Genomic DNA, 16,704 nt, shown 5'->3' on the forward strand with positions numbered 1-16,704 from the left:
YGCCTACCTCATTAAACCCTAAGAAGCAATAAATAAGTTAACTGATTCCAGGCTACTTCCTGACAAYTAATAACTGAAATAAGCACAGAGCTTATTTATCTTTAGTAAATTCACTGTTATCCTAAAAAAATTTAGGAGAGTAAAAGAACAGAGATGAAATACAACCCAGCTGTGTGAGCCATAGCTCACCACCTGACAAACTTGATGAACAGCAATTAAAATACCAGTCTGAGCTGTAAAAGTTATTTCTGTTACAGTTAGGAACCATCTTGATTTTATTTCCTTGCCTCATAATACATCTTACAGACAGAAAAACAATGCATATTACCTTCTGCACTAAATCTATAAAACCATTTATGCTCCAAATTTCAGCACTGTGATAAATACTGTGGATATAAGATGATGTCAGATCATTTTATTTCCCTGCCAAGCATTCTGTAGAGGAGAAAATGAGAGCTTTTTCCCGAAGATTACTTACCCATGAAGTTCAGATAGCTCTCTCCTCCAAGTGCATGAGTAATGAGACGAATCATTTTATGAAGCTGTATCCCACGGTCAATAATTGGCGTCAGAGGCATGAGCACACTCATGTTTGTGTACATCTCTGCATCCATCAGGCGAAAGGCCAGTGTCTTATCACCAACAAGAGCCTGCAATAGTTCAAAATAACACTGAAAGAAACCCTTGGGTGTAATATAAGTGTTTCTAATTTTTTNTTTTTTTTTTTTTTTTTTTTTTTTTAAAGCAGGTAGTCTGAATCATAGAGGGAGGACTGCATATGTTAACAAATGGATTTTAAATAACAGCTGTCTAACCCCAGTCCTACATTTCACCTGATGGGATCAAACTGCATTATTACTTCTTAGTTACTTCTAAGAACTTTTTCACCTACAAATATCAAATGTGAAATATCAGCACCAACTCAGTAAGTCACAACTGACCTGCCATTTGGTAACTTCCATAAAAAAAACCCAGAAAATAAGAAAGCAAATATCAAAAGTAAAAGTTCTTGGAATATAAAAGCAAATTGGCATTAACAAACCTCTGATTTAGAGACACGGAGTGAGTATGGAGCATTCATTTATATAAAATCATGAGTGTGATTGGTTTTCTGTGATTTCACACAGAGGAAAAAACTGATTCATTAACTTGCTAATGCTTACTGCTGTTTGAGGAAGRTCTCACAAATGCTACTCAACATATTAGCAAGCAGATAGCTGGAAACACTTTGAAGTATTTATATTTAAATGGCTGATTTTTGTTCAATTAACACAATTCTTATTTTATACTCTCAAGAAAACTTAGTAAATTCCAGAGAAACAGATTGCAAACAGATCTAGCTGAAAAGCACCATCTTCCTTTCATTTTCCAGCTGACAATATAACAGTGTACATAGATTATTCCCTTAAGKAAAAAAATAGTCTATTTAAAGGAAAAAAAAAAAAATCCTATGCAACATTGACAAGACTGAAGACTGCAATGAACAACTATTTTCTGGACACAGAATGTAGCGTTTGTTAGTGCTATTTACTATCCCCTTATCTCTCCCTTGGAAGAGAAGCTAAGTGTTCCCTTTTCATGTTTTCTATGGCAGCTGTGATTTTATAAATGGATATATTTCCCCTTTCAATGGTTTCTTTGCTACCCCAAAGAATCTTACTCTGTTTAGTTTTCTTCTTATGGAAATCACACCTGCTATTCCTCTCTCACACATTTTTTTCCAGTTGTGCTGTACATCCTTTGAGGCACAGGACCAAACCTGCCTCCAACACTCAAGATGCACACAAACCATGAAATACTGCAGTGGCATACTGCTTGTGCTCTTTGCTCCACTCCATTCATAATAATTTCAGGGCTGAATCTGCTTTTTTGACAGCTATTAGCTTTGGAGTTGCTATTTTCACAGAMTTCTTATAACCACAAAACCTTTTATTCTGACTGGCAACAGTCAACTCAAAACTCATTACAACGTATATGAAACCAGAACTGTACCCTCACATGCCTCACTTCAGACTGAATTTTATCCACACTTCTTTTTTATTTCTCTAGCCTACTTTTCACAGCCTGACCTAGATCTGTAATCATTGTTGTATTTTAATTAAAATGAGATTTTATTTTCTGAAGTATGAGATTCTGAACTGAAAATGCATAGTCATATGGAAAACAACTCGATTGGTAAAAATCAACATGAAATAAGAGCAGCAACAGCAATGTTATATGTCATGCTTTAGGATGAAGAMTCAGCTTTGATGAAAGCAGATTATCATCTAATAATATGTTTTCAAGAAATTTCTCAAGTTCTTTCCATGATCATGACTCTTCTCTCATGTTTTAAGTGAACACTGTAGCAGTCTCTGAGATCAAAATGTAAACAGGTACACAAAATGGATATAATGAATGGTCAACTCAGAATATTCTTTTTTAAATCTACAGCCTGTTGACATTTATTAAAGAAAGTAAAGGAAATAGAATATCAACCTCTCTATAAATACATATAAAGGAAAGATCAGTTATTTAATGAATATATCAATTTTTCTAATAAAAGGTTTAAGTTCCTAATTTTAAAATTTCCAAATCATGTGTTTTCTGACTCTTCAGGAACAAAAAAAAGATTGAGGGAGATGAGTGTTATCCAAACTCATCATTCCTTTTYCATTTTTTGATGCACAGAACTATTACAATTGCTGTGCTTTGAACCAAATTGTTACAGAATATTTCRTTTAGGTCTCAAAAGAGGATGTTTGCAATCCAAGTCAAAACAAATTTCTTAAATTGGGATATTGTTTATGCTTATCATAAAGTAGTACTCCAGCTTACTAAATAGGAACAGGATTTTCAAAAGCATGGATTATACACCTTCCTATGTTCTATGACATGCAAAACAAGAAGCTACTAATCATTCCTTAAAAAAGAAACTAACCATCACCCACCCCCTCCAGGGAAAATCCCTTTATTAAAAGATAAGCATAAGATAGAAGTATCATAACAAAATAAAAACACAAGACCCAACCAAAAAGACAAAAAGCAAAAAAAAAAAAAGAAAAAGAGCAGTAGTCCAAATCTACCCAATTCTGAAATTCTTGCTATCCTTACCAATTCTTTTCTCATTTTTAATAAAATAAAACCCACCAAACCTTTAAACAAGATCTTTTACTTGCTTACAAACAAACAAACAGCTAAAAATACCTGGTCATGACTCTCTGCATAAGCAATGTATTTTTCTTCATACCGTCTGTTTGTTAATGTATGCACAATATTGCCCATGTTCCAGTCTTCATCTTTCAGCTCCTTAATTATCTACAGAAATAAAAGAAAGATCACTGAAAAGCTATTGCTGCTTTAAAACACATAGCATTGTCTTGGCACAGAAATTTCCAGCGGATTGTGAACTGTATTCTCGTTTTCCCAAGTCTTCAAGCAACGAGCTTTCTCTGATAATACAAAGAGATTCTTTTTTTCTTTGCAATTTTACCACATAAATACAATAACTAGAATATTTTATTTCTCCACCACTTCCGTGGGGAAACATGAAAAACAGGATTTGCCATTTATCATGGGAATCCTCGGACAGGACCTGCAAGAAAGCGCTGCACCAAAACCAAGGAAGAAATATGTGGGCACACACTTACCTGGTTACAACATCAGGAGATGCAACCCTGGCATATGGGAGCTTCCAGCTAAAGCTTAACCACTGGGCAGTGTGGTGCCACCTCCTGATTTTTAGCAATTTAAATTAAATCCCATTAATAGGAATTTTCTGCCTCATATCACATTATTACCTCCCTTTGMTAAATCTAGCTCAATTTCAGTGTTAGTTTTCTCTTTTAGTTTTCTCTTTTTTTCTACACCGCTTTGTAAACCTCCATTGATCACTATGACTTAAATGCGTAAATGCAACTATATAGACAGAAAAACAGAAGTGATAAAAAGGCAATAGCACCAAGATGGCCAATATCATGCTGTAAAATTTAACATTCCAATTGTAACTGCCCATATACTCCTAAACAGTCTTTTTTTCCCCTTCCTTTGTTGATTTTTTTTGGGTCCATAAATTCTGAAAACATCCAGGTCCCTATGAAGCATCATATTGTATTATATCTATCTTGAATCTGAACTGGTACATCCACTGTTGTGAAAAATTTATCTTTGTTACTTTTACAAATCTCTCAGAATTCTTTCATGGTATCTTTTGAAATTTCTTCAGTTTTCAAACTGATTCTAGCAAGTTGTCTAGAAAATTTACTATTAACAGGCATGTACTTAAAAACTGGAGTGAAATGAGACAAAGCAGTCTAGGAGAGTTTGATAACAACTGATAGACTGCTTTCTAAACTTCTCCCTTCCAATCATCTCAGCTTTATTTTTCCCTTCAAGAAATGTGGTAACAAACTATGGGCATCACCTCTTCCAACTCCATGTCTCTACTGTGATCACTTACTTGCAGCTCCCTGATCWAGAAGTTTCCTGCCTGCATCACACTGCATTTTTGCACAATCCCAATCATAACTGATTTGCACCCAACATCCCATCAGTGTCCTGTGCTGTCCCATGCCAAGTACATATTTAAGCTGGTAGAAGTGACATTTTCTCCAGTGAAAGAGCAGAATTTACTGTAGCACAGTTATGTTTCCTATTCACGTACTGTGAATTAAAGCAAACAGACCATATCAGAGATTGCTAACTTAGATTATAAATGTTCTGCACCTGTAAAACTCTACAGTCTGTTTTTTTCCTATGCAACATGAACTTGGCCATTTGCATTTTGCCTGCCTAGGAAATTGCTYATCTTGCCTGTCCTAAAGTGTGATAACGAACAAGATAAAAACCAAAACACAAACTAACAAAACTCCAAGAAACCTACAAAACAACACAATTAGGTATTTATAGTTAAGAAAAAAATCAATGAGCCCTTATTTTATTCCAGCACCTAAATATCTAAATCACACAACCCAAATTTTAATAATTCTGTCTCTGTTGGAAAAGCTGTCAAATTTATCTTCTAAAAAAGGTGAGAAACTTGTTTTTCAGTTGGCCCTCTACCTCCAAACAACAAAATTGAAAGATGCTGAAGGCAAGTCTTTTAAAAATAAATTGTATTTGTAATATATATTTCACTATATTTATTGAAGTGTTAATGATCATATAAAACATTTATTGTTTTCAGGTCATCATGACAGTCCATGGGATTTGAGTGTAATCTTCTATCTAACTCAAGAACATTCTCTGAAACAACAGTAGAAGCCTTTTCAGATCATTTAGTGTTTTATGCCTTTTCTTGTGATTCTCTATATTAAGGAGAAGATGACATAAATCCTTACTGTAGTCAGAATTTATTAATATATTATTGTTCTTCAGCATTTACGGATTTTTGGGGCTTTTTTGTAACCCTGCTGTACCAATTGCACRTGTTTGTGTAATTCACTTTGATTTGCTTTGCTTAAACATTCAGGTCTATCAATATTCAATGGCAATTACTATGCACAATGTCAAGAGGGTTTACTGCATGATTTTGGAGTCATTCTTTATTGTTGTTTTTTTTAATATTTATGCGGATATGGTTACCTTTTTATCTACCTGTTCACATTCAATATAGATTACACATTCTACAGCTGTTGCACGATACAGGTTATTTCAAAAAAATTGAGCTTATGTGCATTGTATGAAGAAAACAATTATCAGCTGGAATGTAAATCCCAATTCATGAACTTCCTCACCTGAAACCTACTTAACATCTGACAGCTCTCATTTCAGTCTCTAATACCTGTGCTCAAGCCTGTCAGAATTTATTTCAATGGCACATTAACACAAGAGAAAGCCAAACTTGTCAGAAAGATTCAGAATTGTTTATGTGTATGCACTGACAGAGAAACATCCCACCTTGAAGAGCAGAATGTGTTTGTGTTTAAGAAGTTCTCACCTGTATCCACTTATCTGGAATAGCCATGGCCAGACGATAATCAAAACCCCCTCCTCCCTCTGCCACAGGACGACAAAGAGCTGGCATTCCAGAAACATCCTGAAAAATATAAAATACCCCACAATATCATTCCCACAGCACTGCAAATATTAGTTCATTTATTCTACCCTACAGTAGCACTTGTATACAAGATTGACCTGGTTAAGGGAGAAAAAAATAAATTTAAATCAGTTATTACTACACCCAGATGTGCTGTTTGAATGCAAAAGTTACAAAGAAAAGCATTATGACTTTTCTCATCAAATACTCTACATCCAAATATTTTAATGGAGTAGATATTTGAATGGGAAGAGACCTCAGTAGATGCAGAGCTTGAAATAATTAGCTCTCTTGAGCTCCAAGAAATCAATAGAAAGTACAAAGTAGTCAACAAAAGACAAATTAAACCTTCATTTTGTTTATTGATATTTTGCATAAGGAATGGCATTAAAAAAGGTTAAATATAAAGTATGCTAAGGAAGAAAAATACCATCTCTACTCTCTTCCCAAAACCAAACCTATTGATCCAGCTGGTCCTGGAAAGTGACATGCTCTCACTGCATGATTTTCCAGTTTCATATTGATGGAAGCTGACTATTCATAAATTTGTTAATTCTAGGTCCTCAAAATATTTATTTCACCACGTTGTTAGGCAATTTTACCACACAGCATTCTTTTCTAAATTATCTGGACAGAAAAAGCAAGACTAATAATTGCAAAATATCCACCAGTACTCAATTTTATTAACTTTTGTGGGGGAATCATTTCTCACTGAGAGGGGTTATGGATTACCAAACACCTCTTGCATCTACACAAGAGAATTTATGGAATTAACACTGACTAGAACCAGGGTTTAATTAGGAAGCTCATTCTGGTTTTCTGGATTCAATCCAATTTTCAATCTAATTGCTGCACTGGAATAGTAAAAAAGATATTTACATTTGAACTCATACACAGACACTGACATCAGGGAGGAGATCAACCAAATCACCAGGAAACTCAAGGATGTCATCACACAGAAAACTGCATCCATATTCCACAAAAAAGAAATGTAAAAAACAAATAGTCAAGTGGAAATTCTTTACAAACTTTTAGGTGTGATAAAAAGATCAATAACTCTCCTAAATCAGACGGAAAGGATAGACACAGACTAATGATTTCTACATTTTACAGGACATGAAACAAAAGCCTTTTTCTGTCATGTCATTATTCCTATCAGGACACAGTCCAAGTCTGAGATTTAAACAGTTCCCATCTACCTTAGTCATAAAAGCCAGATTCTTGGGAAGTAAAATTTCAAACTCAACAGTATTTATATCTATGTCTACCAATTTTAACTGGACATGAAAAATCACAATTAGTTTGTTTAGTATATCTTTCATCAAATGCACTTCTGCGAAGAAACTTCTTAGCCTGGCAAAGTCCTCAGAGTACAACCTATTACTGATCTTCCATGCAGGGGCAAGGAAGTGGCAACATCAGATCCAAGGGGGATCAAAAAGAACTTCAGGGCCTCAGTTGGTAAAGAAAGCTGGGGCAGAAGCTGCATTCTCCTCTGTAACTCTAGCTGGAGGCAGCAACACTGAAAGAAATGGATTGGCTGAGTCTATTAATATTGTTTCATGGTTGGTATCACTGCCAAAATTCTGGGGGTTTTGACAGTGGAATGGCCATAATACCAGGCATGCTGTCATCAGACAGGAATCACCTTTCCCACTGATGTCTGTACTGGAAGCAGTTTCAGTGTCCCATGAGGATCCMATAAGGTTTAACAAGACCCAAATCCAAGGGGCTGCACCTGGGTCGGGGCAATCTTCGGTACCAGTCCAGGCTGGGGCTGAACAGACCCAGAGCTTTGCCTGTTTGTGTTTACAATACTTCAGGCATCACATAATTTTAGTTAACATTTTTTTTTGCCATTATAAAGAACTTTAATCACCGCTTTATTTAGAAGRCAAAAATGAAAAATAAGCATATACTTAGTAACACCTAAAAAAATTAGCAATTACTAAGACAGTGAATATACAGAATATTAAAAAGCTGCAAAAATCATCMATTAATTACATTAATTAAGGAATATATTATAATTAGGTATGGCTAGAGAAAAACATTTTTCTCACATGGCACTGATTCTATAGGCAAGCATTCTTCACTGCCTTTTGTAATTTTCAATTATGTCAATATTTTCTCCTTCTGAAATTCTCCTTTAACCATGCAGCACATTGATCAATTCTATGATTCATGTAGCAACTTCCTGAGGCAGAAAATTATGTATTGAAAAAGGAGCAGCTTTCAACTTAAGCAAGAGAAACCAAAGACACATCTTATTAAAAAAAAAAAAAAAAAAAAAAAAAAAAATATTCTTAGGCCAGGTAATACAGGACAGCTAAACTCAGAATTTCTTTGGTGGGAATGCTTACAATCTAGGACCAGCTGGAAAATTAACTGCTTTAATTGCAAATAAGCCCACAGGTCAATAGAAACACCTCAAGTTTGCTACAGATTGGTCCCCAKATGATGTTTTGGTAGCTTGTCATTTAGCTCTTAGCAGTGGTTGTCTATAATAAAAAACTTCACCATCAGTAAGAAATGAAGTTAAGCAGTATTTTGTTTCCTGAAGATGAATAGGAAACTCTTAAGCAACACAAACCCTTTTACTAGAAATCCATATATTCCCTAATGATATCAGATAGATCAATCTTTCTGTTAAACAAAATAAATTATTTAAACATAATAACAGAAAAAAACCCTCAATGTTTAAATTATTTTTCTTCTCGAAAAAGACCAAATATMAGGGAAAATATTAATAGAATTTTGAATGCTCTGCTTACATGCTTTGAAACTCCATGTGCCAAAAATAGTTTTCAGTAATAAAAAAAATTAACTCAATCAACTCAAATAATACAATCTATTTACTCCTTTAGAAAGCTGGAGAAACTTAATAATAAATTTTAATTAGCCTATATATTCAACACTTATAAGTTTATTGCATTTAATTTGAAGRGTAATTGTCAGATATACCAATATAATTCAAAATATGCAAAACATCACTAGGGCTGTTAATCTCTAGTACCACGGAGCACCACTGACAAATGGCTATCATGCACAAGCAATAAACTAATAAAAACAATTCTCATTACAAGTTCAAGGTGATGAAGGTAAAAAAAGAAAAAGAAATCACCACATTAATTAATAAGCTATTAATGCAGAGAAAATTCCCAAAGCACATATTCAAGTTGTTTTTCYCCACCAGGCAAAGTCTGTCCACTAATTAATATTTTTCAGCTCATGTCACTGCTTGAGTACCCGAAGTGTGACTTGATAATTAACAGGAAATTCACATCCTAAAGCAAACTAATCAATATTAATGTCACTGASGGTGGCAAAATGATCTTACCTCTGCTATGGTTATGCATTCTGGGTGCAAGGAATTAATCATGTGATTGGCCAGCATCAGGTAACACAAAGCATCTTCATCCACATGCAGGCCAAAATACTCATTGTAATCTCCACTGAACCCCGTGCCTAATAAGACAAGATGTTTTAAAAGCCACAGTCAGATTTTTTTTAGAAAACACAGGTATTTTACACAATATTTCACTTTATGAGCACAAAATGTACTAATGATTCCCCATCTATCCTCATAGTAACAAAGCAAGGTATTAGAAAATCTGGAATTTTTTGATCATTTAAAGAATATCAGGAGTTGAAAGAGACCCATCAGGATCACTGAGTCCAACTCCTGGCCTTGCACAGGACATCCCCARCAATCACACCCTGTATCATCCAGGTGTTAAGGAATCTTCTGAACCTGTTTGTGCTAGCTGTGTTGTGTTCCCATCCAACCATCCAGTGTGGTATTCCAGTCACAGGACACATCCCAGATTTCCCTTATTCCAGTGCTGTCCTATCCCTGGGACTGAGCCAAAGCTTCGAGCTCCTCTTGTTTCTTCCTCATGGTACAGAAACACTTCAAGTGTGGTTTGCTGTAGCTGACACCTTGTGGTGCAGTTCGAGGGATCTCACCACTTTTGGGTGTAATCATCACTGGCAAACCTGGTTTTGTCCCTTCCTACTTCTCATCRAGTTTCAAGCTCCATCCATGAGCTCTGCTAGCTTCTGTGCTAAATCCCATTTTCCCTTCTGAGAARCAATGAACTTTTTAGCACTAAATCCAAGCAACAGAGCTGCAACAGGACTGCTGAGATCAGAGCTGATGAAATTGCTCACCAATGCCATGGTGGTGATACAACATGGACGTGACACCATCGAACCGGAACCCATCGAAGCGATAGTCTTCAATCCACATTCTCAAGTTAGACAGAAGGAATCTCAAAACTTCCCAGCTGAAATGAAAAGACAATATTTAGTTAAGCTTTAAAAACCTTGGCGTCAACTGGAGCTCCTTATACCATGCTCCTGACTTGCATATATGGTATTGTACTGTACATTTTACCATTTTAATGACTTCTTCCTTGTTTTTCATTAATCTTTCCCTWAAAAGTTTGTCTTTAAATCTTTGTCTTTTTACTGAACAAACTCCTAAGACTGGAGACAGGAGGTAGGGAAAAACTGTCCATATCTACATAGACATCTAATAGGGTAGCGTCTGAACACAAGTATTATATTTTAGTACCCATACTTGCCAGTGTAATTTTAGTTTCCCTCTCTAAAGGTGGTTATACTCTGTGGAAAAAAGATGTTATAGAAATAAAAATCAAATTATAATAGGTAAGATTTTCTCCCTGAGATTTTATGGATTTACAGCAAATTTTAGGGATAATTGCTGTTCAAAAGCTGCCTGTCCCCACCCCTTTCCCTGATATATTGCATATCACATGTCACCAGCAGAGTACCAAATCACCAATTGTGTTGCAAATTTACATATTTGAAAAGTAAACCAAGGGGAAGTTGAGGAGATATATGCRATATATTTTGAAATTCAGAACACCAGGAATGGGGTATAACATGCACACACACAAAGCATAGAGATGAAATCAAAATATAAAAGGGCTTCCAAAATGAGCAAGCATGTGGAAACATTCAAGAACAAAATTTGATATTAAGGAATAAAATAGTTTCATGAACAGTTTTCCTACTATTCATCACCTCCTTTTCCGGGGCATTGGTCACTGTAGCTTCAAAAGAACCCCACACCTTGTTCCTACTGCTCACCTCAGGGTAGAGCCGCTCTCTGACACCCTCAGGTGCATCTCCTGCAAGCCACAGCTCTGAAGAGCTCGCCCATCTCAACACATGATGCAGTGGAACTGTTCTTACCCATGTCTTCAGCACTTTCCAACGTTAGGAATTCTCTCTAATCAACTTCYCAAGACAGCACAACTAAAAAGCCTCATCCTGCCAAGTCTCTGTTCAGAGAAGAGCCCAAGAGCAGCAGGCTCTCTGCAGCTGCYCTCTGGTGGGTGGGACAGAAGGGGTAACCTCGCAAAAATCACATCACAATTTACCCCTGCACATAAGGCAGTGAAGGGACCCTTCCTACATTTCACTTAGCAAACATCAGAAACAGTAAATTCAGGAAGAAAAGACAGCACAAGAAATATTCTCCATTTTGACAAAACAAATGGCTCCACTTTTCTTCCTCCAAAAAACTTCCTCATACAAAGGATGCTCTAAGTCTTGAATTAGCAGTATTACAGGAAAGGATGGGGATGCCATGAACACACTACACTAGTCAAAACCTAATCTCACCAAACAGCCAAATCTTATTTGCTCCCATAGAATTTCTCCTTCTTTTTGTATGCACTGCACACGGATACGCATTTGTGTATATAAAGATAGAAATATTACCAAATCAAACCCTCCAAATTTAGGAAATGTGAATCAGCTCACTGTGAATTCTCTCAGRTCGACACCTTTCCTGGGCATGCATTACAGGACAAGATTTCTTTTTCTGTTCCATCCCTACATTCCCCTGCTTCAATTCACAAGTCAATACTACACTAGGAAGAACTCAGGAGTTTGTCTGAAGATCCTTTCACATCTTTATTATTTCTCAGGCGAGATGGTTTGAAGTGAATGAACAAGACTGAAAATGCTCTAATATTRAAAGGAATAGGAAAGTATCAAAAGTCCAACAAACTGGTCACAAAAATGCAATTTTGTGCAAACATTCGCTGTATCTTTTTCTGACTCAGCATGAAATTCACAAAAAAGCTATTTCCTGTGAGCCAAGTACTGTGAGAAAAGAGCACAGTATTTTAGCTAATAAAAAATAGCACCTTGCTCAGAATTAAGATAGTGCATGTACAAAGAGTATATTAATTTTTACAAGCAYTATCCGGACTTAAAAGTTATTTCTTCTCATTACAAACTGCTTGACTTTATAACCTTAGAGCCCTTACGATAGTGAAGAGGATTTGTACATTTGTAAAACATACACATGAGTCTGAAAATGGATAAGAAATGTAATTTTTCCACCATTGCTGGCACTGAAGATTGATCTTTGGGAAAAAGATGGAGAACCAATATGAAAATAAATTGTAATGACTTTTAGATGAAAAAGTGACTACAATAAGAACAAACAAGATGAGTTTGTTGCACCAAAACATTAGTTAGCAAAYTGATGAGATCAAAAACCTGAGTTGGAGCAGCAGATGTTTTCCAAGCATCTGATTGCACATGGGAGAGAAAATAATAAATAAATAAATAAATAAAAATATTAACTCTGATTTTAGTCTAAATCTGAAAAAAAAAATCAGCTTGAGGATAATTTTTAGTAAGGATATCAAATATAAGTAGCCATATTGAATTTTAGAGTGGCAATTACACAGCTTCAAAACATGAGCCACAGTAACTGGTTTTTCGACACATGCAAATCACGCAAACCATACAGCAGTTCATATTTTCATCCAAGTCAGTTTGTTCATGGGAACAGCAGCATTAGACACAGAAGTTGACAGAAATAACCAATGATTTTGCAGAATGTCAGTAGAAGCCAAAATTGAAGATGCATAATTGAAATCCATCCACCTCAATGCAATAATTCAGGAACATTTGTAAAACAGTACATTCTCATATTTTGCAGACAGATATAGAAACTGGATATCATTTATTAAAAATGTAATTTCTTTATGAAAAAGCGCCATATCTTAAATTATACCCTAAAAGTCTCACATTTTTGCACATTGCAAAATAAAGAGTTCTTTCATTGCATACATGATTAAACAGAGGAAAGTTATGGTGTATCATCATCAAGGAACAGAATGATTTACAATGTAAGAAATCTAAATAATTCAGAACTCATTCAGACATTCAAAACAAAGAAGGTCTTTGCAGAGAAATATTGCTGGAATTTTTATTCATCACCCTGGAGCCCATAGCCCACGTATTAAAAACAGATTTGTCTGAAAAASTGAAATGAGCACATCTACTTTGATGACCCGGTTTCATGAGGTGATGAGAAATTTAACAACTTTCCTATACTAGGTCAGCATAAAACCTGTGAAATTGCTTACAAGACACACTCATTATTTACTTTTTTCCTCTATGCTAACAAAAAAAGCACAATAATGGTTCACCATAAGCATTCTAAATTCCAATCCATGATGAACATGTAATATTTAGATGCAAGCAATGCATTTAAACCAGTTAATTTTTTTTTCAGTATGGACAAAAAATAATATTGGCTGTGTCTAATACAGTTTGAAGTTGTAATTCTTGAACCATATTAATGYTGACCTTCAGGAATTGCATTTATTACTATGTATTGGAGAACTGCTGACCTTATAAGAATCTCAGCTTTTATGATKACATACCTGTTTCAAATCTTAGAGCTTAGTTAACACATAGTAGCACTGAATTGCTAAAATAATATTTCTCAAAATACCCCCAAACACTTCAACAGCTGACTGCCTTAAATTCAATCAAAAAATTGTTAAACAAAAAAAATTGGCCTTCAGCCTAATGAATACATTGCTAATTATACTGCCAACTTCCAGKGAATCTGGTTCAAGTTATCTTATGGCCTAAACTTTGAGAGTTGATACAGAGATTTTCTCTTTTTTTCACCACTTCTCACAGGCACAGAGCAGTTTCTCTGTTATTCAGATGCACTTTGTTTGATTAAAGTTACACAAAAGGGCAACTGGTCTTACCCTGTTTGGAAAATAACTACAGCAAYAATAAACTCCTTTATATTTCAACCTTCTTAATTTACCACAAGTAATTCTCTCTGTCTTCTACACAATATCATTGCCAGGATCCCAAATCCCCTTGAGCCATGAGGGGCTGAGAAGCTGAAGCAGTTCCTCTCTAAACCAAGGGACAATCCTGACTCCTATCACTGCACTCCAATTATTCTGAACAGCATTCCATGGCAACATCCTCATCTTTGTCAGTCAACAGAACGTGCTGAAGTCCTTAACAGACCCAAAGAACTTTTGTTTGGCAAKCCAAAGTGCATTACGTCTCCAAAATGGACTGTGCGGACAACAAACAAAAGAGCTGTCCTCTTGGGGTATATGACAGCCTGTGAGCAGAAGGGTCAGAAGCAATGTGTCACGTCCCCTATATCAGTCCCCACAAGAGACAGAAGCAGTGAATTWTCTTTTTTCCCATACAGGCACTGATGTAGAGTCTGTAGAGTGTRAAGTGCTAGCTTTTTGGGACTTTGGATTCCTGGAAGTGCACTGCATGACTGCATCCTGTACAGCCAGAAAATAATAATTAATAATAATAATAAAARTATTAATCCACCCCAGGCAGTTCTATTTCTGTAATATTAAGCTAGCTCAGATTTSAAAGTTAGTATTAGGACACAGAATAACATGGAAAACAATACCAATTATTAGTAGGGGCACAGACATAGTAAGTGAGAAGTTACAGGAGAATAAAGCTTTCAGTTTATCATGCACTGAAATTTAACACTATTTCTTAAGTAAACAGAAAATGGCTGAGAAAAATCGTGAGAGTCTCCTCTCTGTACCCCAACTTCCAGTTGAAAGGGAACTTCAAGCTTTCAGATGGCTGCAATATTCTTGAATTATTCTTGAGAGTGATACAGCCTTTGGGATATTATTAAAATAAATTGATAAGAAGAAACTGATTTTTTAGCATCCCCACCATAAGCAACCAGCACAAAAAGATAATAATGCAGTCATGATCCCTTTGGTGAAGCAGTTCCAGCTGTTGCACTGTGAAGGTGATCTGGGGGGTCAAGGGAAGATTCCCAGGGCAGGTGCAGAAGTTTAAGATCTCTACCACTTATCCCTCACAATCTTGCACATGGATCAGGCTTGAAATCAACACTTTCAATAGCAATAGATCTKTACTCAGACAAAGCTTGTAAAGATGTTACCCACACCACATGGATTATAACTGCACTTTCTTGGACAAGCCAATGGGGAGAGCTCCCACTTCTCTAAGTCTCCAGCTGCCACTGGCTCAAGACTTCTTTAACAGGGAATTTGGACTGTTAAACATTTGATCTTTATCTCATTCAGTCATCTCAATGATAGCCACTTTTTCCCCTGAAGCCTCTGAATTTAAAATGAATATTAGATACAGGTATAGCTCCCTGAGCTTTTTTCTCAAATTTATCAAATATCTTAATTACTACCCCACTCTCTTCCCCTTCCCTGCTTACAATTGTTTGTTGCTTCATCTCTGTTCTCTGCATTGGGAAGTTTTGGTTGTTTTAATGAAAAACAGATCCATAAYCTCTGTTTCACTTGATTAGGTTCTGTTCCCCTTGCTACCTGCATAGAATTCATAATGCTAAAAGCTGATAATTTATATACTGAGATACAGATGTTGATAGACTCAAACAAAATATTTGCAACCTTTGATCTCTGACTTTGGATATTAGTGATGACAAAATGATTTTSCTTTTATATATTCTTCATATATACTCACAGATCTGTAGACTATTATTGTATAGTTCTATGGTTCYCAGCTACCTCCAGCATTTTTCCTGTTAGACAAAACACATTCCAAGGCYTTGATCCTATCTTGCTTCTTCTGGGAGCCAAGGATGAGCTGCCCACCCAAGGGAGGAATCACTTCATCACTTGTGTTTCTAACTGGGGATTCCTGTCAATTATGCTAATTTGCTAAACTTGTAAAGTGTCAAAGCCCTGTATCATGTGGGCATTTTTCCATATTTGTTGCTGGTGGCCTCCAATTRAAGACCAGCTTTTACATTATATAAAATTAACAATTTTATATTAATTCCTATATTAATATTTTCTCACAAGGGTGCTGTTTTGTTTGTAGATACTTCTAGGGCATCAAAACCACATCCCTGTATGTACCACATCCACACATTTTCAGCAATTCTAGGGTTGGTCATTCCACCATTTCTCTGGGCAGCCTGTTAACACCTGCTCACCCTTTCAGGGAAGACATTCTTCCTGAAATATTATCTAAACCTCTCCTGGTGCAGCTTGAGGCCATGTCCTCTTGTCCTGTCACTTGTTATTTGGGAGAAGAGAACAACCAACCCCCACTACAATCCCTTTTCAGTTGTAGAGAGCAATGAAGTCTYYCCTGAACTTCCTTTTCTCCAAACTAAATAGTCAGAGCTCCTTCAGCCACTTCTCACATAAGAGAAGCAGTTTGGTTTTATATGTGTATATATATATATATAAATACAAATATATAAATTAACAATACTAATACATAAAATACATAATATATATAACACACAATCATATATTTACAATTTTCTATTTAAAAATTCTAGTAAGCAAGTGGTTATTTTATGGTTTTTTGTTGGGTTTTTTTTT

The 16,704-nt window shown here is 35.7% G+C and overlaps 1 protein-coding gene across 2 annotated transcripts in view; it reads right to left on the bottom strand.

Annotated features, from left to right (window-relative positions):
- Positions 1 to 433: 433 nt before the first annotated feature.
- Positions 434 to 16,704, bottom strand: part of GBE1 (1,4-alpha-glucan branching enzyme 1) — a 95,386-nt gene continuing 79,115 nt past the window's right edge. For both annotated transcript variants that reach the window (XM_057389923.1, XM_057389924.1), the window contains exons 8-12: positions 10,187 to 10,302; positions 9,354 to 9,481; positions 5,918 to 6,016; positions 3,187 to 3,297; positions 434 to 650 (exon numbers count right to left, since the gene is read on the bottom strand). In XM_057389923.1, the coding sequence (XP_057245906.1) occupies positions 471 to 650; positions 3,187 to 3,297; positions 5,918 to 6,016; positions 9,354 to 9,481; positions 10,187 to 10,302 (634 nt within the window). In that variant the 3' untranslated portion in view covers positions 434 to 470. The remainder of the gene's footprint in view (positions 651 to 3,186; positions 3,298 to 5,917; positions 6,017 to 9,353; positions 9,482 to 10,186; positions 10,303 to 16,704) is intronic.

Source organism: Malurus melanocephalus, unplaced genomic scaffold (assembly GCF_030028575.1).
Source record: "Malurus melanocephalus ecotype Western Australia unplaced genomic scaffold, MMel_1.1 scaffold_21, whole genome shotgun sequence".
Taxonomy (NCBI): domain Eukaryota; kingdom Metazoa; phylum Chordata; class Aves; order Passeriformes; family Maluridae; genus Malurus; species Malurus melanocephalus.